General features: G+C 39.0%; 1 protein-coding gene across 4 annotated transcripts in view; it reads right to left on the reverse strand.

Annotated features, from left to right (window-relative positions):
* The window catches only part of LOC106080825 (uncharacterized), a 116713-nt gene that overhangs the window by 5032 nt on the left and 85259 nt on the right, over positions 1-26422 (reverse strand). For all 4 annotated transcript variants that reach the window (XM_059361841.1, XM_059361840.1, XM_059361842.1 and 1 more), the window contains 7 exons: positions 24792-24870; positions 24553-24656; positions 20268-20405; positions 14328-14552; positions 2032-2238; positions 1603-1813; positions 1405-1537 (listed from right to left, as the gene is read on the reverse strand). In XM_059361841.1, the coding sequence (XP_059217824.1) occupies positions 1405-1537; positions 1603-1813; positions 2032-2238; positions 14328-14552; positions 20268-20405; positions 24553-24656; positions 24792-24870 (1097 nt within the window). The remainder of the gene's footprint in view (positions 1-1404; positions 1538-1602; positions 1814-2031; positions 2239-14327; positions 14553-20267; positions 20406-24552; positions 24657-24791; positions 24871-26422) is intronic.

Consider the following 26422-nt stretch of genomic DNA (forward strand, 5'->3'; position numbering starts at 1 on the left):
CCGATCTCCCGATTTTTCTTCTTGAGCCCTTGGAAGCCTTAATTTTTGTTCGATTTGATTAAAATTTTGCACATGGTATTTTGTTGTGAATTCGAATAAATGTGCCTAGTTCAGTTTAAATCTGTCAAGAACCTGATAAAGCTCCCATATAAACCGATCTCCCGATTTTACTTCTTGAGCCCTAGGAAGCCTCAATTTTCATCCGATTTGGCTGAAATTTTGCACATAGTGTGCTGTTGTGACTTCTAACAACTGTGCTATGTACGGCCCAAATCGGTCCATAACCTGATATAGCTCTCATATAAACCTATCTTCCGACTTGACTTCTTGAGCCCTAGGAAGCCTCAATTTTCATCCGATTTGGCTGAAATGTTGCGCATAGTATTATGTTATGATTTTCAACAACTGTACCAAGTACGGTCCAAATCGGTCTATAAACTGATATAGCTCCCATATAAAGCGATCTCCCGATTTGACTTCTTGAGCCCTTACAAGCCTCAATTATTGTCCGATTTGGCTGAAATATTACACATTGTATTCTGTTGTGACTTCCAACAACTGTGCCAAGTACGGTCCAAATCGGTCTACAACCTGATATAGCTCCCATATATACCTATCTCCCGATTTGACTTCTTGAGCCCTAGGAAGCCTCAATTTTCATCCGATTTGGCTGAAATGTTGCGCATAGTATTATTTTATGATTTTCAACAACTGTACCAAGTACGGTCCAAATCGGTCTATAAACTGATATAGCTCCCATATAAAGCGATCTCCCAATTTGTCTTCTTGAGCCTCTGGAAGCCTCAATTTCCATCCGATTTGGCTGAAATTTCGCACATAGTGTTCTGTTGTGACTTCCAAGAACTGTGCCAAGTTCCATTTAAATTGGTCAAGAACCTGATATAGTTCCCATATAAACTGACTTCCCGATTTGGCTTCTTGAGCCCTTAGAAGCCGCGAATTATATCCGATTTGGCTGAAATTTTGCATATAGTGTTCTGTTATGGCTCTCAACAACTGTGCCAAGCGCGGACCACATCGGTCTATAACCAGATATAGCTCCCATATTATAGCAGAATCTATGGTGGTGGGTTCCCAAGATTCAGCCCGGCTGAACTTATCCCCCTTTTACTTGTTTTAAATTGAATTCAAAAATCTATCAATTAAAATTAATAATTTAAATGACCATTTTGTTTTATTAATGAAAAACTTGTTTGCTTTGCTAATTTTTAACGAATTTTAAAAATGGTTTCAAATAAAAATTTTATGGAAAATGTTTAAAATTTTAATTAAAAATTTAATTAATTGAATCGATATTGTAATCAAATCAATTAAAAAAATAATTGACAAAATCAATCGTCAAACTGATTTAATTGTGAATTAAGAGTTCCCTGCTCATCTTACCTTCATCAACCAGTGATAGTCGCTATTCAAAGTACTTGGAAATGATTCATCGATTTCAATGACCGGTAGAAAATCCTCGCTAGTCACCAATATTTTATCCTCACAATAAACAATGCTGGCCAAATAAATGCCCCTGCAAATGAGAAAAAAAATTGATTAAATTTTTTCATCTAACAAAAAAATGAATCTCAAACTTGCCTTCTCAAATGCTTTTGGAATTTGGAAGCCACCGAAAATAATTGTTTAATTGTAGTCTTCTTTTTTGGATTTCTTCGTTGTTGGCTATTGGTATCCAAAGTCAATTCGGAGACATCGGCTGGTCGGGCCAAACGAACAGCGGTAAATAAATTGTCCAACATTCGTTGTCGGCCTATGTAACGATCTTCACGGCTATTTAAATCACGCCAGCCTAGAAAGGAAACGGAAAATTAATTACAAAAGAAAGAATTTTAAATACAAAATAAACTAAAGGAAATTGAGTCGGAATATCAACTACAGTTTATAAAACTTATCTATTTTTATTTGTTATTTTTTTTTATTAAATTTCCTTCACTCTACTAAATCGACCTTTAGATAAACTATATAAAAGAATATTAGAAAACCAAATATCTTTTAATGCACACTCACTTGATGGTATAACACTGGCCGGCACCGAACACTTGTAGGGACCCCAGCCTTTGACATTGCCACTGGCGGCCCTTAGAAAATAACGTCGACCCTGTGTCAGACCCGTAATGTGACACTGAGTACCCATGGTACCGTGAAAGCTACGCCAATCCATTAATTCACGTTCACCCACCACATTGCTGAAATCTGCACGCGTTGACCATTGCACTGTAAGGAGAGAAAAGAAAAACAACAACAAGAAGAGAAAGTTTATTAATCGACACCAAGGACATGGGAATGTGGATAAGACAATAATGGTATTGTTAAAGGACACCTGTTGTGTCAACAATGATGAAGAAAAACAAAATCACCAACATTGTATAATCATATATGGGGATATATATTTAACCAGGTGGCTGGACTCTGGTCATTCTGTGAATGGACGGGCTCCATTGTTTACACATAGAGTAAAGAGTAAACAACCAGAGAGCGATGTGTAAATAAATCCAAATTATGAAATTTAATATCACCTTTGTAGCCAACTACTGGCATTCGGTTCATCCCAATCAACACCCACACCATAAGGCATTATTCGTACTAGGAGGAGGCGAAGCGGAGAGGATTTGTTGTGGTCTCACCGTTTTCACAATATGCCAAGGTAAACAATGGAATTGTATGATTGCTATAAAATCAAATTACTCGTTGTTGTCGTTGTCGTCGTCGTCCTGGCCGCCTATAGTCCTAGTGAAATTGGAAATGAATATTCATTATCTTTTCATCGTTATGTTGCGACTGCGGCTGCCGCTGCTGCTATTGCTTTACGGTCATGGTCATTTCTCACTTCAACTCTTTTGTTTCGTTTTTGTGGCAAAATGAAATTTTTTGTGGTCCTTCAGTTTTACCCGATTCAATGACAATTAACAAACTTTTATTTCAATGAGATTTGTCGTGAGTATTCAAAGACATATATTTATACAGGGTGGCTGATGAAAGCCGCTACCAAAAAAAAATGTAATAACTTTTTTTCTATTTAATAATAATAATTTAATAATTAATTTAATTAATTAATTAATTAATTTAATTAATAATAATTTAATAATTAATTTAATAATTTAATTTAACATGAATAAAAGAAAAATGTATTCCATACACCGAAAAAAAAATGTAGCAATATTCATCATTGTAGCAATATTCATCAGCCACCCTGTATATACGGCCTAGTAAGGTCACCTTATGTATCTAAATATAAACAGAAATTTTTAAATAAATTTGCCATAAAACAAAATTTTCATAAAATTTTCTATAGAAAGACAAAATTTTGTCGTAATTTTTCGAACATCTTCCGAGATCATATTCTATGTTTTATATTCAAAGAATAGCATTGCAAAGAACTTATAAAAGTTGAGCAAGTGTGTGTTATTATTCAGACACTTTACTTACAAAATCCTTAATTGTTTTCCAAGCCACGCCCTTAAGTTTGTTCATGCCTGGTATTGTGTGCCCACTTAAGCGCCGGTACCTGTTAGCCGCGAAAGCCGGGCAAAGACAAAGGACATGCTCCAACGTCTCATCTTCCCCTCATGACCTAAAAATGCTATCACTAGTCGCTCCGATTTTACATAAGTGAGCTCGTAGTCCTACACTGACCTCCTTCTTACTTCCTTTCAGTAAGTCTCGTCTTCTCACGTTCTGGATCTCCCTATAGGATTTTCGCTGTCGTACCGACCGTAGTCCACGTTCTTAACTCGGACTGCATCGACCCAAAAGGCTTTGGGTTAACCAAGTTTATTGACGGCAGTTCTCTGGCCTTCACTGCCAAATCATCTGTCCTTTCCCCGTACTCCGTTATGGCCCGGTACTCAAACGATGCGGATTGTGCCATTCTCAGAGAAGGCGTTAATCTCCTACTTACACTGCAAGACTGTTCGTGATGTTATCGTCCTGGTTTACATTGCTCTTATGGCCGTAAAGATGTTCATACTCAGAGAAGGCGTTAATCTCCTACTTACACTGCAAGACTTTTCGTGATGATACCATCCTGGTTGTTATTGCCCTAATGGCCGTTAAGATGTTCATCCTCCATGTCTTTGCATTAACACCACACCACCTCACGGATTCCGTGATCGCCCGGAACGTATAATGGTCTGCAGGACCGTATTATGGTCGGGCAGTCTAAAACATATCTCATTCGTTGGGTTCTCAATGTAGACTCTCAGGCCCACTCTGTCCTCTAGCTTTGATCCATCTGTGTAACATGATCTTCGAGCTCCGTCAGTAAAAGACTGTGCCGCTGGCAACAGTGGCTCGCACTCGATCTCATTTATGCGATCGGAAATCTCTTCCATTCCCTCCAGGTTTCCTATCGTCGCCTCGATTATACCACGATGATATGAGCTGCTCCCATCCTCAGTCCCTTCTGCCATCGACTTAAGTCTCATTGCCGCAGTGGCAGCCTCACACTTAATCTGTATGTCATTGGGTCGGATATCTAGAATAATCTCCAATGCCGCAGTGGGCGTGGTCCTCATCGCCAAGACAAAATGTTCTCTGAACCTGTTGTATTATCCTTACGTTGCACTATTTCTCCATCGCAGTCCACCAAACTACTGAGGCGTAAGTAAGTATCGGTCTAATCACGCTCCTGTAGAGTTAGTGGACTATCCTCGGATTCAGATCCCATTTTGAGTATACATCTGTGAGCCTTTGCGATACACTCCTGACTGTGACACTTCCAATTCAGTTTCCTGTTCAAGATCACAACTAAGTATTTGACCTTTTCAGATATCGAAATAGGAAACATGGTGCGTTAAATTGGCCCATCTTCGTCTTTCTCGTGAACAGGCAGATTTCATTCTTCTCTGGGTTAACATTGAGACCCCTGGGTCTAGTCCAGTTTTACGCCATCTGCAGGTCCCTTTCGGTCCTTCTCCATAGCTGTTTGGGATCCTTATCTCTTAGAAGTATTATAAAATTGTTTGCATAGCATACGGGATCAAATCCCTCCTCAGTCAGCATCCGTAATAGGTCCACACCCACAGGAGTGGCGATAAAATGCCCCCCTGTGGCGTGCCTTGTGCCACTTTCTCCCTGATACTCATGTCATGGGACACACAATTTATCCACCTGTTGCTTAGCATATGGTTTATCCAGTCTCTAAGGTCCTGGCTCACCCGATACTGGTATAAGAATTGGATCAGTGTGTCGGTCCGCACATAGTTAAAAGCCCCCTCAATGTCAATGCATACTGCCAGTGTGTATGTTTTGGCATCGAAGGATTCTTCTATTTTATGCACAACCTCATGTAGCGCAGGCTCCACCGACCTTCAATTGGCATAGGCATGCTGCTTGTACCTGAGCAGTTCGCTGGATGTCCTACTCTTCAACATGGCGTCCACAATACGTTTTATGGTTTTGAGTAGAAAGAATGTTAGACTTATAGTCCTGTAGGCCTTTGGTGTCGCATAACTTGTCTTGCCGGGCGTGGGTATTAATACCACCCTTACCTCCTGACAGGCTTTCGGAGTATATGCAAGTTTCCAGCACGTTGTGAAAATATTGGCCAGGTGGGGCGCTAGATAATCTGCCTTCTTCTGTAGTAATATTCCATCAGGTTCGTGTAACTTAAATGGTTTGAAAATCCTCAAGGATTCCTTCACCATAAGTTCTGTAATGATAAACCTTCGATCAACATCATTATTCCAAGATCCGGTGCCTCCGTGGGTCCTGTGGTATCATGTAGAAAATTTCATCAAAAGCCTCTACATAGTCTCTGCACTCACTCGCCTGTCGCCTACTAACGTTTCAGTTTCGACATGGGTTTTTCAGAAAAACTTTTACATCTTGGCGGCGTCATTAACGCTATCGACCTGTTCGCAGAAAAGCTTCCAAGAGGCTAACGTGCCGCTCTGGAATTTTATTGTAATCCTTGAGCCATGTGTAATACACATCCTAATATACTTCCGCCTTTTTACGACGTGCTATTTTAAAATGTTGTTAAAATAGGGTACTTCATTTTTTGATATCTGAAGTGTGGCGGACCCTCTCTCTCCCTATACTTATTTTCAAAATAAGTATAGGTCTCGAAGAAGTGTAGTGGGATTCAAACGAAATGTTATTTTCACCCTTATAGAGGCCAAAAAACAAAAATTTGGTATTCAAATTTAGGATGGGGTACCTGTGAGGACCGCTCCACACCTAAAACCCGCAAACGGCATATATATACCAATCATGACAATGTGAGACTCAAATGAAAGGTATTTGAAAGTAGAAAATAAATCTGATTTTCAATTTTTGGACTAAGTGTGCCCCACCCACGAAACCCTCCAAAAACGGACAATTTTACCGACCATGACAATGTGGTGTTCAAATGAAAGATATTTTGAAGTAGAGCACGAATCTTTTATCCATTTTCGCGACCAAGTGTTTCGTCCCCATAACACCCTCCATATAGGAACTGTTTTCTAAGCATAGCGCTATGGGGCTCAAATAAAAGGTATTTGTGAGTAGAACACGAATCTTATATTCATTTCAAATCGGACTAGTGTGGTTTCCAGAGGCTCAAGAAGTCAAATCGGGAGATCGATTTATATGGGAGCTACAATATATCAGGTTGAACCGTACTTGGTACAGTTGTTGAAAGTCATTATAAAAATCGGACAAAAATTGGGTTTATATGACATCTATATCCAAATCTGAACCCATATGACCCATTTGCAATCCCTAATGACCTACATCAATTCTAAGTATCTGTGTAAAATATTGGGTTGCCCAAAAAGTAATTGCGGATTTTTTAAAAGAAAGTAAATGCAGTTTAATAAAACTTAGAATGAACTTTAATCAAATATACTTTTTTTACACTTTTTTTCTAAAGCAAGCTAAAAGTTACAGCTGATAACTGACAGAAGAAAGAATGCAATTACAGAGTCACAAGCTGTGAAAAAATTTGTCAACGCCGACTATATGAAAAATCCGCAATTACTTTTTGGGCAACCCAATATCAAGCAGCTACCTTTACGCGTTCGACCGCTTTCGTGAATTCGACAGACGGACGGATATGGCTAGATCGGCCATAAAAAACTCAGAAGATTTTCTATAAAAATAAAATTTTCACAAAAATTTTTACAAATATATGTCACAAAATCTCATATAAAGGGTGATTTTTTAGCTGTTATCTTTTTGGTAACACTGGTTGAAACAGCACACGCACGCACGTTTCGTGTTTTGTTTCACTGGCAAACATCTTCAGTTTGGTCTATAATTTAACCATGAATCGTCTTACAAACGAACAGCGCTTGCAAATTATTGAATTTTATTATCAAAATGCGTGCTCTGTTAAGAAAGATAGCCGCGCGCGACGAAGCTCATTTCTGGCCCAATGGGTACGTGGGTACATGGGTAAATAAGCAGAAGTGTCAATTTTGGAGTGAAGATCAGCCAGAAACATTGCAAGAGCTACCAATGCATCCTGAAAAAATCACAGTTTGCTGCGGTTTATGGGCTGGTGGCATCATTGGACCGTACTTCTTCAAAGGTGATGCGAATCGTAACGTAACTGTGAATGGTGGGCGCTACCGTGAGATGATATCCAGTCTTGGTTTCAACAAGACTGTGCCACATGCCACATAGAACGCATAACAATGGGCTTATTGAGAGGCGAGTTCGGCGAACATTTTATTTTACGTTCGGGACACACTTTGAGACTATTTTTTGTGGGGCTATGTTAAAGCTAATGTCGAAGACAATCATGGAAGACAACATTGAAGCATTTATTCGTGAGATACCGGCTGAAATGTTGGATAGAGTATGCCAAAATTGGACTACGCGGATGGACCATTTGAGGGCCAGTCATGGTCAACATTTCCATGAAATAATCTTGAAACATTTAATTATATGGACCGTTCTATCGATTCAAGATTTCGTGCATTTTTCCGAATTTCCCTTTTTGGAAAAAATTTTCTTAGCTCTCAAAAAATTACCCTTTAAATACTTTATGGGGTCGCAGATCAATATTTCGAGGTGTTACAAACGGAATGACTAGTTCAGAATACCCCCATGCTATGGTGGTGGGTATAATAAGAATGAGCACGAATGTATTCAGACTATAGTACCTGGGTGGCCGCTCCAATCCAGACAACCCCCAACCGAGGTTTTTATAAAAATTTTTGGTTTGATTGGAAAAGCAACTAGCTTGTCTTACAGATTTTATGCTTACAACAACACAATTTTGAAATCAATTTAAAACTAACCATTATACGAACAAGGCATATTTACACAAGTCATTCATTCGTCTATTGAATATATCAAAATTCAACATAAAATCTTCAAATTTGTTGTAGTTTTTTAGATTTAATTTTATATAACACACATTTTAATATTTTTATGTATTTTTGGGGAATGGATTTGAACTAAAAACACTTGTTATTGCATTTAATTCTAGTCCTGTTACTTGAACTCTAAAATCAGACATTCTTTTGTTTAAGTTTCACAAAAACATTCCAGATGAATATGATGTTGATGCTATAGTAACCAGATAAATACTGCCCATGGTTTATAGGGACAGATGTCACAAATAGTATAAATAGCTTACGATTAACAAATAAAAATAGATATGTGGTTAAAAAACAAATTGTGAAATGTAGTATATACTCTAGACTTAAATAATGGGATAAGTTGTATCCATTATCGTTACAAGTTCTACTATAGTAACAAAATGTTGACAAATATTAAAAAATATATTTCTTAACGAAAATGAATTCTATTTTAAAACTTATGTAGGAGCGTTAAATAAATAATAATACAGACGAAATCGCATAAGTGAAACGCTAACAATACCGCAATTTGGTGTCACTTATTCGTAATTTCCAGTTTAATGTAGTCCGGAGAAGTAAAACTGCAAGAGAATTTTCACGTCAACGTGCTAATTATTTATGAAATAACTTGAGTTGAAAACAAGTAAAAAAGTTTGGAAACCCACCACCTCGGGTATATACGTAAACCACCTTTCGTCTTTTATGGGGCCAAGTTGCAGAAAAATGCCGAAAAGCCTAACACAACCCACTGTCCCAAATTTCGCGACATCGGACAAGAAATGCGCTTTTTATGGACCCAAAACCTTAAATCGAGAGTTCAGTCTATATGGCAGCTATATCCAAATCTGGACCGATCTCGGCCAAATTGAAGAAGGATATCGAAGATCCTAATACAACTCACTGTCCCAAATTTCGGCGACATCGGACAATAAATGCGCCTTTTATGGGCCCAAAACCTTAAATCGAGAGATCGGTCTATATGGCAGCTATATCCATATCTGGACCGATTCAGGCCAAATTGAAGGAGATGCCGAGTGGCATCACACAACTCACTGCCCCAAATTTCAGCCAAATCGGATAATAAATGTGGCTTTTATGGGCCTAAGACCCTAAATCGGCAGATCGGTCTATATGACAGCTATATCCAAATCTAAACCGAAGAAATTGAAGAAGGATGTCGAAGAGCCTAACACAACTCACTGTCCCAAATTTCAGCAAAATCGGATGATAAATATGGCTTTTATGGGCCTAAGACCCTAAATCGGCGGATTGGTCTAGATGGGGGCTATATCAAGATAAAGTCCGATATAGCCCATCTTCGAACTCAACCTGCTTATGGACAAAATAAGAGTCTGTGCAAAGTTTCAGCTCAATATCCCTATTTTTAAAGACTGTAGTGTGATTTCCACAGACAGATGGATGGACATCGCTAGATCGTGTTAGATTTTTACGCTGATCAAGAATATATATACTTTATAGGGTCGGAAATGGATATGTATTGCAAACGGAATGACAAAATGAATATACCCTCATCCTTCGGTGGTGGGTATAAAAAGCAATGCTGAGTAGAACTCTTTAAACGCCAAAGCAATCATAAGGGATATATCAAAATATGTTTCTGCGATGTGATTGATGACGCTATTTTTCCAAGTCCTGATACATGCCCGTAGAAACAACTTTTTCACTTGAGCGATTTAAGTTTCATATAAAACGGAATTGAGCGGTATTTTCAGTTAAGCGAGCGGTTTTATCAAATTTCACTTTACATCAAGTTTCACTTAAGCGGAATTTTTCACTAAACCGCATAACTGGTTTCGACTGTATACAAAGAGAGTCCCACACCCAGAACCACTCAAGCGTTTAGACCTAACAGGGTCAAAACCTATGAATCTCAAAATGTTTTCAAGAGCGGAGAATGAGTAGAGTAACATACCCCTGTCAAAATCCCAGTACATAATGTTCAGGAAAATAAGGAACTGAAATAAAAGGTTACTTAAGAGTGGACTACGAACATCCATAAGGGCGTATAGGATTTATGGTCGCGGAAGGACCTATGAATCCCAGGACATAATGTTCAAGAAAATAAGGAACTCAAATAAAAGGTAACTTAAGAGTAGACTACGAACATCCATAAGGGATTATAGGATTGTGGTCGCGGAAGGACCTATGAATCCTTGAGAGTGGTCATCTTCTATAATTTATTGTATGGAATTTATCAAATTTACCATAATCATAATAAGGAACTTATTTTGCATTAATTATTGGTGCGTTCCAGTGCTGCAAACACCTCCCAGAGAGTTCTATAAAAAGCCCTCATATAAACCGATACTCCGTTTAGGTTTCTTAAGCCCATAGGTGCTACATATTTTTTTTATCGACTACGATTAAAAATAGCCAACCGTCAATATATCCCACACATCAACTTAACTAAATTGTATATATTTTCGTTGGAATCCATGGCGATAGTTGGTAAAGTTTCGTCTTGACCGCACGGTGATTTCCTTGTAAAATTTAATAAAAAGAATTCCGAAGAATTTTAAAGATTTTTTTATGCCCTTTTTAGGTCGTAATTTATCCTTTCTATTCTTGTGTTCAAAAGAAACCCCATTGCAGGCCAAGAGGATAAATTGACAAAACTGCAAAGTGTCCATCATAAGCCATGAATTTAGACCATTCTGAATCACTCACTCACTTTTATTGATATAACAATTTTATTTTCTTATGGCTTGGGTGTAGGAATGTCCTTATTGAAGGGATATTAAAGTGGGTATCATAAAGTTCTATTAGAATAATAGAACCAACCAACCAACTTTCATTTGTTGATTGAGCCCTGGGCCTAAGACCTTAAATCGAGAGATAGGTCTATATGGCAGCTATATCCAACTCTGAACCGATCTGTGCCAAATTGTCGAAGGATGTCGACTGGCCTAACACAACTCTCTGTCTCATATTTCAGCAAAATCGGATAATAAATGTGGCTTTTATGGGCCTAAGACCCTAAATCCGTGGATCGGTTTATATGGGGCTATATCAAGATATTGTCCGATATGGCCTATTTTCAAACTTAACCTGTTTATGTACAAAAAAAAAAAAAAGAATCTGTGAAAAGTTTCAGTTCAATATCTCTATTTTAAAGACTGTAGCGTGATTTCAACAGACAGACGGACGGACTAGATCGTCTTGGATTTTTACGCTGATCAAGAATATATATACTTTATAGGATCGGAAATGAATATTTCGATATGTTGCAAACGAAATGACAAAATTAATATATCCCCATCCTTCGGTGGTGGGTATAAAACATAATTGAACATTTCAAAAATTTTAATCATGTTTTTAATTGAATATGCAATCTTTATACCCTCTACCATAGGATGGGGGTATACTCATTTCGTCATTCTGTTTGTAACTCCTCGAAATATTCGTCACAGACCCCATAAAGTATATATATTCCCGATCGTCATGACATTTTATGCCGATCTAGCCATGTTCGTCCGTCCGTCTGTCGAAAGCACGCTAACTTTCGAAGGAGTAAAGCTAGGCGCTTGAAATTTTGCACAAATACTTCTTATTAGTGTAGGTCGTTGGTTGGGATTGTAAATGGACCAAATCGGTCCACGTTTGGATATAGCTGCCATATAAACCGATCTTGGGTCTTGACTTATTGAGCTTCTAGAGTGTGCAATTATTTTCCGATATGGCTGAAATTTTGCATGTAGGGTTCTGGTATGACTCCCAACAAATGTGCCAAATATGGTCAAAATCAGTTCATAACCTGATATAGCCGCCATATAAACCGATCTTCCGATTAAACTTCTTTGGGTTCTAGAGGGCGCAATTCTTATCCAATATGATTGAAATTTTGCGTATGCCATTTTAGTATGACTTCCAACAACTGTTCCAAGTATGGTCTTAATCGGTGTATAACCTGATATAGCTGCCAAATAAACCGATCTCCCAGTTTGACTTTTTGAGCCTCTGAAGGGCACAATTATTACTCGATTTGCCTAAAATTTTGGAGGTGGTGTTTTTCTAGGACTGGTGTTTTTCTATTCGAAAAAGTCATTCAAAGAACTTGGCAAATGCGATCCATGGTGAAGGGTATAAAAGATTCATTTAAAAAGAATCCACAATATGTCCTGTTTATAAGAAAAAGTCATGCACAAAAGTCGTGCACAAAAATGACTTCGCAAATTGCAAAATACGAAGCTAATCTCGGCCAAAATATCAACAAACAAAAACTAAAACTCGTGTATCCCCGAAATAGTGTATACCTCGGCATTTTTGAGCACTATCTAGCAAAAAAGAACTTTGAAAATCGGAACACAAATGAACGAACAATTTTTCGAAATGCCCAGGTGACAAACTTTTGGAGCCTGCACAGAGGCGCCCGGACCACCTAGGGCCTTGAAATTTTGCATACGATCTCGATAACACCTCTCTAGGAGATATATCTACCCGTTCTCACACGGCATATTTTTTATTAGTTTTTTTCGATTTTTCCCAATGTGTGTGATCGGGAGATATTGAATAGGCTGTATCATCAACTGATTTTAAGCTGGGTAAATGGACATAATGATACTACAGAGACCGAGAATGCTGACATTGTATTGAGTATATTTGATATCGATTTTATCTGTACTCCGTCCCAGAGAACGAAGCAGGGGCTTTTCGTCGACGACTTGGCCAAAATCTTGATCGTCAGCGGCGGCTCTTCGGCTGAGTCCATTCAAAACGGCGGCTGTATAAATAAACCTTTTTTTTGATAATTTATCGTTCAATTTTGTTGGACGAAAAATATTCACAGAAAGAAAAAGAGACATGTGAGAAAAATGTCAAGATTTTAATACTATTATTTTGGCTCAGCCGATTTGTTTACCTTTTTCTCTATTACCCAAGTGACGAAAGAAAGAACTAGGATGTTATCATTTGAGTGAAAACTTTATATTGTGAGTATATTGAAAAATTTACGCTTTTCCTCTTTCCAAACACACCTACCAATTTATTGTTCTATATATTGTTTAGATTTATTGACGAAGATCTAATTCGTTTTTAACGATATCTCAAGATCATATTTTAGTACAACCCCATCTGATGTTGTCAAAGTTTTAATGTTCTTTTATGACAAGCTTTGTTGAGTACCTTTAAATGTTACAAACTCTCACACTCAACACTTGGGTCTTATTGACATTCAGAGTGTTTTCCTTCAGAGCTTCTTATTTACACAAGTTATTAGCATTATCCTATGCCGTATAGCCCATATAAAAAGAACTCCTTTCGTCTGATGTAGTCAATGTCTCTCATTCTCTCGCACTTATCCAAGGGACAACAATCCAATCGACCTGCTGACCATTTGCTTCAATCAAGTAAATCTTTGGTTTATTTTGCTGTCAAAGGCATGATGATAATAAAATACAGTCAGTCCGTTAGTCGGTCATACGGTCATTTGGCCGGTGATGACGGGTCCGAAGTAAAGACCAGAATTTAAAATACCCAATAAACCAGGCCCCATAAGCCATACAAACTTGCAGCAGCACATATAACGAGAATTCCAGGACACAATATGTTACTAGCCTTGTTTACAGGTCATGACGCACACACACACACACAGACATTCCTATCATGACCATAAGAACAATGATATCCTTGTGCTATCACAATAACATAGCACCATGAAGCATTTATTGTCTTTACACAGTAAACCGATTGCTGACCTGTTTTCAGTATTCAAGTTATTGACTAAATTGTATGTTGCCTTGGCATGATGTGGTAGGTGTGAGTGGGTGGTGAAGATATATGGGGCAGTCCACAATTAATAAGAGAATTTTAGTAAGAAATTGTTACAAATCAAAAAACAAAACAAAAATTTTAAAAAAATTAAAAAAAACTGTAAAAAGTTTAAAGAATTTAGTTTTCTTTTCTCAATTTTTATATGTCATGGAATCACCCATATAAACATTGTACATGTAAACTGTTGGTATGTTTTTGTATCTGTGTGAGAATATTTACCTTTGAATTTAGTACCGATTGCTCCTTCGAATGGCTCAAGTATTTGCACTTGTATCGAATTATCACCCGTAACATCAACTGTAACCGATGCTGGGGCATCTGGTGGCCGTGCCTGATCCCAACCAAGCAACAAACGACGTAAACCCTTGACACGTCTCTCCCAAATGCCAATTTGCTTATCGACCTCATTGCCGGTACATCCTGTAACCGAGGAACCAGTGTTGCCTGCAAATGAACAATAAATAAATAAATACACAATCAATACGAGAACGGTGTGAACTTTAATACCACAAGAGTTTAGTTAATTTCCAAAGTGTTACAGGGAAGGTCATGAATTTCAATTAGGTGTTTATGAATGGGTGTTTTTGAAACAAACTCTGATATGAGATGTTTTAAAGATAATTGGGATATAAAACAGTGATGGCGGGGACTAACTATCCCAAACAATTATTGACAAAAAATTTCAATTAAAATTTTGTTTTGAGAACAATTTCAGAATATTTCATCGAAATTTGGTCTTTCGAGAAAATTTCTTGGAAAATTATCCTTAAGAGAAAATTTCATGGAAATATTTGTAATAAGACAAAATTTCGTGGACATTTAGTCTTCAGAGAAAATTGTCTTTAGAGAAAATTTTATGGACATTTTGTCTTCAGAGAAAATTTTGTGGACATTTTGTCTTCAGAAAAATTTCATGGAAATTTTGTCTTTAGAGAAAATTTCATGGAAATTTTGTCTTTAGAGAAAATTTCATGGAAATTTTGTCTTTCGAGAAAATTTCATGGAAATTTTGTCTTTAGAGAAAATTTCATGGAAATTTTGTCTTTAGAGAAAATTTCATGGAAATTTTGTCTTTAGAGAAAATTTCATGGAAATTTTGTCTTTAGAGAAAATTTCATGGAAATTTTGTCTTTAGAGAAAATTTCATGGAAATTTTGTCTTTAGAGAAAATTTCATGGAAATTTTGTCTTTAGAGAAAATTTCATGGAAATTTTATCTTTAGAGAAAATTTCATGGAAATTTTATATTTAGAGAAAATTTCATGGAAATATTATCCTTAGAGAAAATTTCATGGAAATTTTGTCTTTAGAGAAAATTTCATGGAAATTTTGTCTTTAGAGAAAATTTCGTGGAAATTTTGTCTTTAGAGAAAATTTCATGGAAATTTTGTCTTTAGAGAAAATTTCATGAAAATTTTGTCTTTAGAGAAAATTTCATGGAAATTTTGTCTTTAGAGAAAATTTCATGGAAATTTTGTCTTTAGAGAAAATTTCATGGAAATTTTGTCTTTAGAGAAAATTTCATGGAAATTTTGTCTTTAGAGAAAATTTCATGGAAATTTAACTTTATGAAAATTTAGGTTAGGTTAGGTAGATTAGATTGAAAAGACGGTGCGGATATTTATCCGCCCCATGCCTCTGTGGACATACACTTAAGCCAGTAATAGGTTTGTTGTGCGCTCTAAAAACTAAAAAGTAACTTAGAGAAAGAAAATTTAAGTCAGGATTTCCGTGCTATTTACAAAATCCTTAATTGTTTTCCATACCACGCCTTTAGTTGGTTTATATATGGTATTGTGTCCCCACCTAAGAGCAGGTATGTGTTAGCCGCGAAAACCGGGCAATGACATAAGAAATGCTCCAATGTCTCATCATCTTCCCCGCATGCCCTACAAATGCTATCACTTGCCGTAGTTCTATGTGTCCTGTTATGATACCGAAAACTTTATTGACCTCCTGCTTGCTTCCTTTCTTCTCACAATCCAGATCTCCTCATAGGCTTTCGTCGTCTCGTCGACCTTTTCGCTGTTCCATGGGCGTTCGTAGCCCACGATCTTAAATCGGACTGCGTCGACCCTAAAGCCTTCGGGTTGACCAAGTCTGCTGACGGCAGTCCTCTGGCCTTCACTGCCAAATCGTCTACTTTTTCATCCCCCCTTACTCCGGTGTGGCCCGGCCCAAACGATGCGGATCGTACCATCCTTAGAGAAGGCGGTAATCTCCTTCTTACGCTCAGGCAGTCTAAAACAGATATCAGACCCTCGGTTCTCCATGTAGACCTCCAGGCTTTGATCCATCCGTGTAACATGATCTTCCTGATGGCAATAATAGGGTTCCGTCAGTCCAAGACTGTGACAGCAGCAGTGCCTCGCACTCGACCTCAAGTTTCATGTCAGGTATCCGATCGGGAGCCTCTTCCCTCCCTTCCTTCCTATCGCCGCCACGATTATACCGCGATAGTATGAGCTGCACTCATCCTTAATCCATTCTCCCATAGCCTTAAGTCTCGCAGAGGAAGCCTCACATTTAATCTGTATGACAATGGGTCGTATGTCTAGAATAGTCTCCAGTGCCCTGATGAGCGTGGTCCTCATCGCTACGCCTATGCAAAGACCACATGTTCTCTGAACCAGTTGTATGGTCCTTATATTGAACTTTTTCTCCATAGCAGTCCATTATTGGTCCAATTACGCTCCGGTAGAGCCTGTGGACTATCCTCGAATTCAGGCCCCATTAAGCGCCCTACATCTGCGAGCCTTCTCAGTACGCTCCTGAATGTGGCACTTCCAACTCAGTATCCTGTACAAGATCACACCTAAGTATTTTACCTTCTTTCCTCTCCATGAACAGCCATATTTCAGTCTTCTCTTTGCTAACACTGAGACCTCTGGGTCTAGCCCAGTTATATGCCTTATGCAAGACCCTTTCGGCCCTTCTGCATAGCTGGTTTAGATCCTTACCCCTAAGAAGTGTTATAACAGCGTCTGCATAGCAGACGGATTCAAGTCCCTCCTCAGTCAGCATCCGTAATAGGACATTTATAGCGTTCACCCATAGGAGTGGCGTGCCCTGTCCCACTTTCTCCCTTATATTTATACCATGGGACACACAATTTATCCACCTATTCCTTGGCATATGGTTTATCCAGTCTCCAAGGACCAAGTCCACCCGGAACTGGTCTAAGGATTGGATCAGTGTGACGGTCCGCACATTGTTAAAAGGGGGCTTTTGTCAATGCATACCGCCAGGGTGTACGTTTTGGCATCGAAGAATTCTCCCATTTTATGCATAATCTCGTGCAGGGCAGTCTCCACCGACCTTCCCTTGAAATAGGCATGCTATTTGAGCAGTTCGCTGGATGTCCTACTCTTTATCATTGTGTCCACGATACGTTCCATGGTTTTGAGTAGAAGGGACGTAAGGCTTATAGGTCTGTAGGCCTTTGGTGTCGCATAATTTGCCTTGCCGGGATTGGGTATAAATTCCACCCTTGCCTCCTGCCAGGCTTTGGGAGTATATATAAGTCCTAGCCACGCTGTGAAAATTCCGATTTTTTTTACGACGTGCTCTGTTAAAAAGACTGCGGACCTCTTTCCCAATATTCCGAATCTCCCCGGTCATCCAGGGTTTTTCTTAGGCTGATTTCCTTTATCTTTGAAGGACCCCACCAGTGCAGTCGTAATCCTGTTGCCATTTCCGTCAACGTCTTCTATGCTTAGACAATCTAAAGTGTCTTGCCCAAGACTTATTCTGAGTAGTCTTCCGAGTTTAATCCATTTGGTTTTCAACTTATTCCGGAAGCTTATCGGATTCGACGCTGGCATTGCTATTCTAAACCTTATGTAGCGATGGTCAGAGAAAGCGTGTTCCATGAAAACCCTCCAATCATGAACTTCATCGATTAGACTTTGCGAACACATTGTCACACCTAATACCTCCTCCCTAATCCTACTGACAAAGGTAGCGGTGTTACCAATATTAAGTGTTATTAGGTCGTTAGTATTTAAGAACTCTGCCGGGGCTTGGCCCCGCTTATTAGTGTTGGTACTAACCCACGAAATGTGGTGTGAGTTCGCATTGCACCCTATTAGTACCTCGTTTCTTGTCTGTTTTGCTTGCCGTTGCAGCTCCGTGGTGGGTGGCGGTGTCAGAGATTCGAAAGGCAGATAAAGTGATGTCAGGTATGCTCCATCGTCTCCCTGTCTCATCACTGTTGCATCCGTCGTTGACAACTCTGGCCCTCATTGGTCCTCCAGTAGATGGGCATCTTGGAGGTAGGTGATGATCTCATCGTCTGCTCCCTGTTCTTTAGACTGCATTGACTTTTCTGTCACTGGTTCTTTGCCTATCCTAGTCTTTCGACTCTTTATAAAGTCGGTAATGGTTCCATCATTGGGTCCCTGTTCATTTGGCTGCATTGAGTTTTCATTTCCTGCCTGATGCTTCAATACTAGGATCTTTGCCTATCTTAGTCTCATGTAATTGGGCTTCTTGGGAGTAGGTTAGGCTGCATTGAGACTCCTGTCGCTGCGCTGCCTAATGTTTCAATATTAGGAACTTTACCTATTCTAGTCTTCCGAATCTTGAAGTCGGTAATAGGTCCGTCGTCGGATCCCTGTTTGTTAGGCTGGGTTAAGTCTCACGCCACTGCACTGCCTGATATTTAAGTATTAGGATCTTTGCATATCCTAGTCTTTACAATAGTGTGAGAGGCCGTGATTGTCTCGTCGTCAGCCCCCTTTTTGTTGGGCGGTATTGAGTCAACTTCCAATGCACGGCCTGATGTCTCAATATGAGGATTTCTGCCTATCCTAGTCCTCCCAATCTTGAAAAAGACAGTCTTGCTCCCGTAGTGCGCTATGCCTTTAGTCTTAGCCATACTCGGAGATTTGATCAATGACAACTACAAGGAGAGTTCCATCCTCCTTCTCCTTCCTGTGGAAGACCTTCCACTTCTCTACGACCAAACCTTGGTTTTGCTTGCTCAAGAATCCCAACATGCGTTCCGTCGCAAACTTACTGCTCCGTCCCTTGATGAAGACCGTCACCTTTGTAGGCTGGGGATGTTCATCTTTTTCACCAGGTTGAGCTTTGCACCCTCCTAGGGAGCGTGGATACCTCTGACGAGCTGTTTGACGGTATCAATACATTCCGCCTACGCAAAACGCAGCGTAAAGATGACCCCTCTATACTGGCAGCCCGTCATTTGTATGGGTGAACCCTCTACAGAGTTCCACACATGTTCCGATAGTTAACCAGATCCTCCACTTGGCACCAATGATCTGGTGGAATTCATTGGATACACTGCCGACATTGATAACTGCATAAGTCAGACCATTATTGTTTCAAGAAATTAAATCAGCTATATCCAAATATAGCCCGATCTTGACCATACTCGGTACGAATGTCGAAGGGCTTTACAGAACTCATTGTGCCAAATTTCAGCAATCGGTTAAAAAATGCACGTTTTATGGGCCATAACCTTAAATTTGGAAGTTATATATTATTGGTTTAAATCTGGACCAATCTAAGCCAAATTCAACAAGAATGTCGAGAGGCCTAACATAACTTACTGTCCCAAATTTCAACGAAATCGGACAATAAATGCGCCTTTTATGGGCCCAAGATCTCAAATCGAGAGAACGGTCTATATGACAACTATATCCAAATATGGGCCGATCAGGTCCGTATTAAAAAAGGATGTTGGGAGGCTTAATACAACGCATTGTCCCAATTTCAGCGAAATCGGATAATAAATGAGGTTTTAATGGGCCTAATTACTGTTGACCACTTCGAATGAGTATACTAAACGTCTCCACATTCAATGCGGAATTCATTCAATTAAATGCGTTGAAGTTTTCACAAATTGTCTTCACCAACTAAGCTGCCCAATGAAGACCTTAATACTAAATTGAATGAAGATTCATTTCATTTATACAGTAATTTTTCTTCGTTTACTCCCATCTAAAGTTTGAATGTAAGTACGAGTACTACAATAAAGTAGGCCGAAGACACTCGAAAAAAATGTGGCTACGCAATTCTGAAGTAAATGTAATGAAATTGGGGTTAATGTGGGAGACTTCATGGTAAAATAGATATATAAACTTATGTTATTGTGTATGAAGTAGGTTTGACGATTTATATTCTACAATGTACTTACCTATAATAATACTCGAAATTGAAGGACGTGATGAAAATGAGGGCTGGCATGTTCCATCTAGACCACTTAAATCATGAATACGAATTTCAGCATCTTTCAGTAGACCATTCAGTTTTGTACCAATGCTATCCACGGAGACTGTATGGGGAAGGAATACAACAAAATGCAATTAGACCCTAAGGCGAATGTTTAAAATTACACAAATATTGAAGATTAAACTTTTCACAATTTTCTTTTATCCTTTAAGAAGCTAGCTAATGTTTTGCACAAGGCAATGAAACCTATATTGATAAGAATAAACACTTGGCAAGTTCTGCAGCTTTGGTTCATTAAGCCCATGAAACATGCATTTGCTTTTATTTCATTAGAAATCTTGATTTACATAAGAATTGACCTGCAACAAGACAAGACATTGTACATATGTATATGGCCAAAGTTACGGATTCTTGTAGAAGATAGGCTTAACTATTGAGGATAATTAAATATTGAAATGTATACAAATAACATACTTGTACAACTTGAGAGGATGATAGGAGAGGAGAGCAGAAATCGTATTAAAGTTTTACAAATTCCATGTACTATGTCGTATAAAACGATAATGACTTATTAGACTTCACACAAAAGCGGTGATTGTAGTGCTGGAGAAGAGGAACCTTTATAAAATATGCGAATATGGATCAAGGCGTTAGAGAAGAATATAATCGTCATGTGAACTACGAGCTGCATTATCTGTACGCCATCATTGAAAAGTTGCCTAGGTTTACAGGTGTAAAGGATTGAAAAGGAATCAGCACGGAGAAGGCGTTTGTATCGATACGCTTTATAGTTTATTCAATGAAGATGGAAACTTTCATTGAAAGATCAAGGTCAGGAAGACATCTCGAAATCTGGTGGAGAAGGAGCGCATCAGATTGAAGTTCTCGAAAAAATCAACTTTTTTCTGCAATGAAGCATAAATTGTGTCATTGGTCCTCTATGCTTGCAAGTAAGTAAAGGTAAACATATAATTTGTGATTGCAAATTGAAATTTGCCCATGACCATTTCATTAAGGAACAGGGGCAAACTTCTCCCATATAAATGAGTGCTGTTCGATTTATATTTTTAAGCTCAATGATAAGGGACCTCCAATTTATAGCCGAGTCCGAACGGCTAGCCACAGTGCGACACCATACACATACCAAATGGTACAGTACTTCCCAAATGTCGCCAGCATTAGGAGGGAATAACCATCGCTGAAAATTTTCACGATGTTCTCGTGAGGATTCGAACCCAGGCGTTTAGTGTCATAGGCGAACATGCTAATCTCTGCGCTACGGTGGCCTCCATAATTTTTGATTATACACGGGATAACTGTGAGCACAACACAGGCTGGAAATTTGAGCTCCTACTTGTGTGGTGTCCATCGTTACCACGGGAAGCATAGCTGAAAGCTACAGGTCTCGTCCACAGGTTACGGATAATGGAAAGCTCCGTTTTTAATGCGGAGTAGCGGCAAAAGAGGCCGCCGGCAGTCAGCGATTTTCGAGAGGAGACTCTCAGTGAGGGGTCAGGTGGCAGTGGCTCTTAAGTAAATACTGAGTGCCAATGATACTCGAGTTGACAAGGCGAGTTATTGGCACCTTCAAATAACCAATGACCAACATCAGCGTCTGTTCTCAAGTTAGGGGCGGCTGGAGGCGAGCGTCTAATCTTGGAGCAAGCGGCTTGCCACAACGAGGGATACATTAGCAATCCCAATAAACCCATGCGGTTGGGGCGCTGGGCCAGTAAAACGCCCCCGGAAAACTATGAAAAACAAAGGAATAGTAAAAACGGATCCCCCAACGTTGACGACCCACGCAAACGAAAAAAGAACCATAATTTGCGGATCTGCGCCTGGAATATCCGCATTCTCTACAAAGAAGGTGCAGTATACGCGCTGGCGGAGTACAATACAGATATTAATGCCTTACAGGAAGTGCGATGGACTGGGAATGGCATCATTGCAACAACAAACGGTGACCAACTATACTATAGCTGCCATAACATGAGGCATAAATATGGCTGTGTTTGAGGTTAATCGGAGACTGAATCACTTTGTCCTTAGCTTAGCACCGGTGCATGAGAAGCCAGCCACAATCCGCATAAAAGCCCAATTCTTCAACATCAGACTTATTTGTGCCCATGCCCCGACGGAAGACAAGGATGAGCAGACCGAGGATATTTTCTATGAGCGCCTAGAGAGAGAATATGACCGCTGACTCGCCCATGACATTAAAATCGTTCTGGGAGATTTTAATGTGAAGATGGGGAAGGAAGACACCTTTGGTCCAACAATCGGAAAGTTTAGCCTCCACGAGATAAGCCTCATGATACGACCAAGAGTGTTGAGATGCTACTGAAGCCAAGAATGCGGCATATAGAGCAACTTTGCAATCAGTAGCAACGCGCCAGATGAAGGAGAGGTATCGGCAGAAAAAGAGCGGAAAAACGTCTATTCCGCAGAAAGAAAATGGAAAGACGTGAGTGTGAGCGAATTGAGATGTACAGGAGTCAGAATGAAGTCTAGAAATTGTACCAAAGAATTAAACATCAAATGGTTTTGGTGCAGAGACATAGAAGGAAATCTGGTAACTTTCACAGATTGCATGCTGAGGATATGGAGAGAACATTTTACCCAACTGCTAGTGTTCGACGTTGGCGGCGTAGAGGATACCTCAGAACCAATTCCTGATGATAGTATAGAATGTTTACCTCCTAGTCAGAATGAGGTAAAAGTAGCAGTGACCCGACTGAAGAACAACAAGGCAGCAGGAGCCGATGGGCTACCCGCTGAACTATTTAAGACCGGAAGCGACACGCTGATAAGGCGTATGCATCAGCTTATCTGCGCAATCTGGCTAGAAGAACGCATACCGCATGATTGGAACCTCAGCATACTATGTCCCGTACACAAGAAAGGAGACAAGACAGAAGGTGCCAACTACAGAGGAATAAGTCTCCTCTCCATCGCATACAAGATACTCTCGAGCGTACTGTGCGAAAGATTAAAACTTTAAGTCAATGAGATCATTTGCGGCTTTAGACCTGGTAAATCCACCCTAGACCAGATATTCACACTGCGCCAAATCCTGGAAAAGACCCGAGAAGGACAAATCAACACCTACCATCTCTTTGTTGACTACCAAGCCGCCTTCGCTACTCCTTTGCGCTCAAAGGTATTTCAAGCCATATCTGAGTTTGGTTTTCCTGCAAAATTAATAAGACTCTGCAGGATGACACTTGCTGATAAGCGTTCCTCAGTAAGAATAGGAAAGAATCTCTCCGAACCATTCAATACCAAACGAAGTTTCAGACAAGGAGGCAGCCTATCGTGTGATCTCTTTAATATCCTGCTGGAGAAGATTATACGAGATGCAGATGTGAATAGATATGGCACATTAATCACAATGCTACTCGGCATCATAGGTCGGTCACCGGAAGTAGTAACTGCTGCCTTTGAAAGAATCGAAAGAGAGTCAGTGAAAATGGGTCTGGCAGTAAATGGAGATAAGACGAAATGGATGGTTTCATCTCCCAAAACGCCTTGAACAACCTAGCAGATAAAGAAAATGGAGAAAGTTGGGAACCACAACTTTGAGATAGTTAGCAACTTTATTTACCTCGGCACCACCGTAACCGAAACGAATGACACCAGTTTTGAGATATAGCGAAGAATAATTTGGACTAAGTAAGCAGATTGGAAACAAGGCCACCTCTCGACAGACGAAGATTACACTATACAAGCCACTGATACTACCCGTGTTGTTATATGGTTCTGAGGCATGGGTACTTGTGAAAGTAGATGAGACAGTGCTTATAGTATTTGAGAGAAAGATTCTTCGTAAGATTCTTCAGTTTGCGTTAATGGAGAATATAGGAGACGTATGAACTACGAGCTGTATGACGATGACAGCATGGTCATACGTATTAAAATACAACTGTTGCGTTGCCTAGGTCAGGTTGTGAGAATGGATGAAGAAGCTCCAGCAAAGAAGTCTTTTGAAGGCAAACACGGTGGTATACGCAAACCGGGAAGATCATAAGCCCGATGGCAAGATCAAGTGGTGGGAGACACCTCGAAATTTTGTGTAAGAGATTTAAGAATGAACGCAAAAGATCGAGGCGCTTGGAACGCTATTCTACGTTCGGCCCTTGGAACAAAAGTTCTGTCATAACCAATTAAATTAAAAGGATTTATTCTTATTTGTATGTATCCAACGTAAGCTCTCTGAATTAAAAAAAAAAAAAACTTTAAATACTTACATTGCGATCCCTCCAAAGCTCCATGTTGTAGTAACATTTTAGTCATCGAACGATTATTGCTCAATACCGCCACATCCAAAGGTGATAGACCATCGGTGTTAATGCTAACAAAGAAAGGAAGACAAACATAATTCACAATTAGTTCAAACATATCGAAAGCTTAAATCCTTGCATGTATGTATGTTTGTCTGTCTGTCTGTTTGGTTTGGTTATGCCCCATCATGCTTGAGTTCACTTACCTGTTGACATCAACATCTGTCGATTCCAGTATGGTACGAGCCTTATCCAAATGGCCATGTTCGACTGCCGAAAATAAAGCTGCAAAATGTTGACACAACAAACAAACAGAGAACGAAAGACAGAGGGTGGGTTAATAGATTTTAATTGAAATGACCGCAGAGTAAACAAAAATGATTGTAAATACATTAAACGAAGATTTTAATTAAAGTCCATTTGCCGCTGTGTATGTGCATTTGGAAAGTTGTCAAAGTTCTTAGTTGAAGGTTTTCCTTTAGGGGCTCTCTCAGTGCTGTTTGTTGTTCATAGAATGTGGAGGTGGCCAAGAATTACGTGGATGCCATGGGTAAACATTACACCCGTAACTAGGTTAGTGGTTGTGCAAAATAATTGATGGCAATAGTTTAAGTTTTTTTCTTTTTGAGATGTGGTATGTGGGGAAAAATATGTGAGATAAACCCAGAGGTGTGGTTTTTAGTTCAAAATGTTTGCTGACTTTAAGAAAACATCGAATAATTTGTAAAATGCTGATTTAGGTTGCCACATCAAAGGTAACCCCTACAGAAAATGTTATGAAGAATAATGAGCGGCTTGATAAAAACCAATGGTCCAATTTGTCCAAATTAAGTTAAATCAGGCGCTCTTTTTTGAAAAAGGGAAAATAATCGATAATTCGTATTCATTGAATCTAGTTTCTTCTTTTGAGATGTGGTTTGTGGAGAAAAATATTGAAGATAAAGTCAGACATGCTTTTAGTTCGAAATGTAAGGTGACTTTAATAAAAAATCGAATAATTTGTGACATGTTGATTGAGGTTACCACATCAAAAGTAACCCCTGCAGAAAATATTATGAAGATTAATGAGCGGCTTGATGAAAATCAGTAGTCTAATTTGTCCAAATAAATGGATAAAATAAGATTAAATAAGGTTTCAAATAAGGTCTTGAGCCTTAAGTATAAATTTTAACATTCCGCCAGATTGAAAGTGAGTTTTGCATGCTTTTAGTATATGAACTGTAGACTTAAGTGGGCCTTTATCGATAATAATCGTAATTAGTACTAGATAAGCCATTTAGGTTTTGCCTTGCATAACTCTCCATAAAAACCGAGAAAAAGGTAATACTCGGTTTTCTTTACGTGTTATCGAAAGTAAGAGCTATGTAAAAATTGCAAATTTTTTGCCCATGAACATTCCACTAAGGAACAGGGGCAGGGGAATGTTAAACTCACATTCCGCCAGATTGAAAGTGAGTTTAACATGTTTTTAGTATATGAACTATAGACTAAAGTGGACATTTATCGATAATAATCGAAATTGGTATTAGAGAAGCTATTTAGGTTTTGTCTTACTAAACTCTCCATAAACACCGAGAAAAGGGTAATACTTGGTTTTCTTTGCGTATTATCGAAAGTTATCGAAATTAACACAATGAAGCAAATCTATTCAAAAAATATCCAATTATTAAATTGATTATGTATAGGGATTTTTGCAGAAGTGGAAAAAGTTTCAAAGTTTTTGCCTCGATAACAGCTGTTAAAAAATAATTATCATAATCAGTTTTTATCGATACCATATGACAACAGTACATATATACAATATTCTGCAAACAAACACTATTTCAGGATTCATTAA

This window comes from Stomoxys calcitrans, chromosome 2 (genome assembly GCF_963082655.1).
Source record: "Stomoxys calcitrans chromosome 2, idStoCalc2.1, whole genome shotgun sequence".
In the NCBI taxonomy this organism is placed as follows: Eukaryota; Metazoa; Arthropoda; class Insecta; order Diptera; family Muscidae; genus Stomoxys; species Stomoxys calcitrans.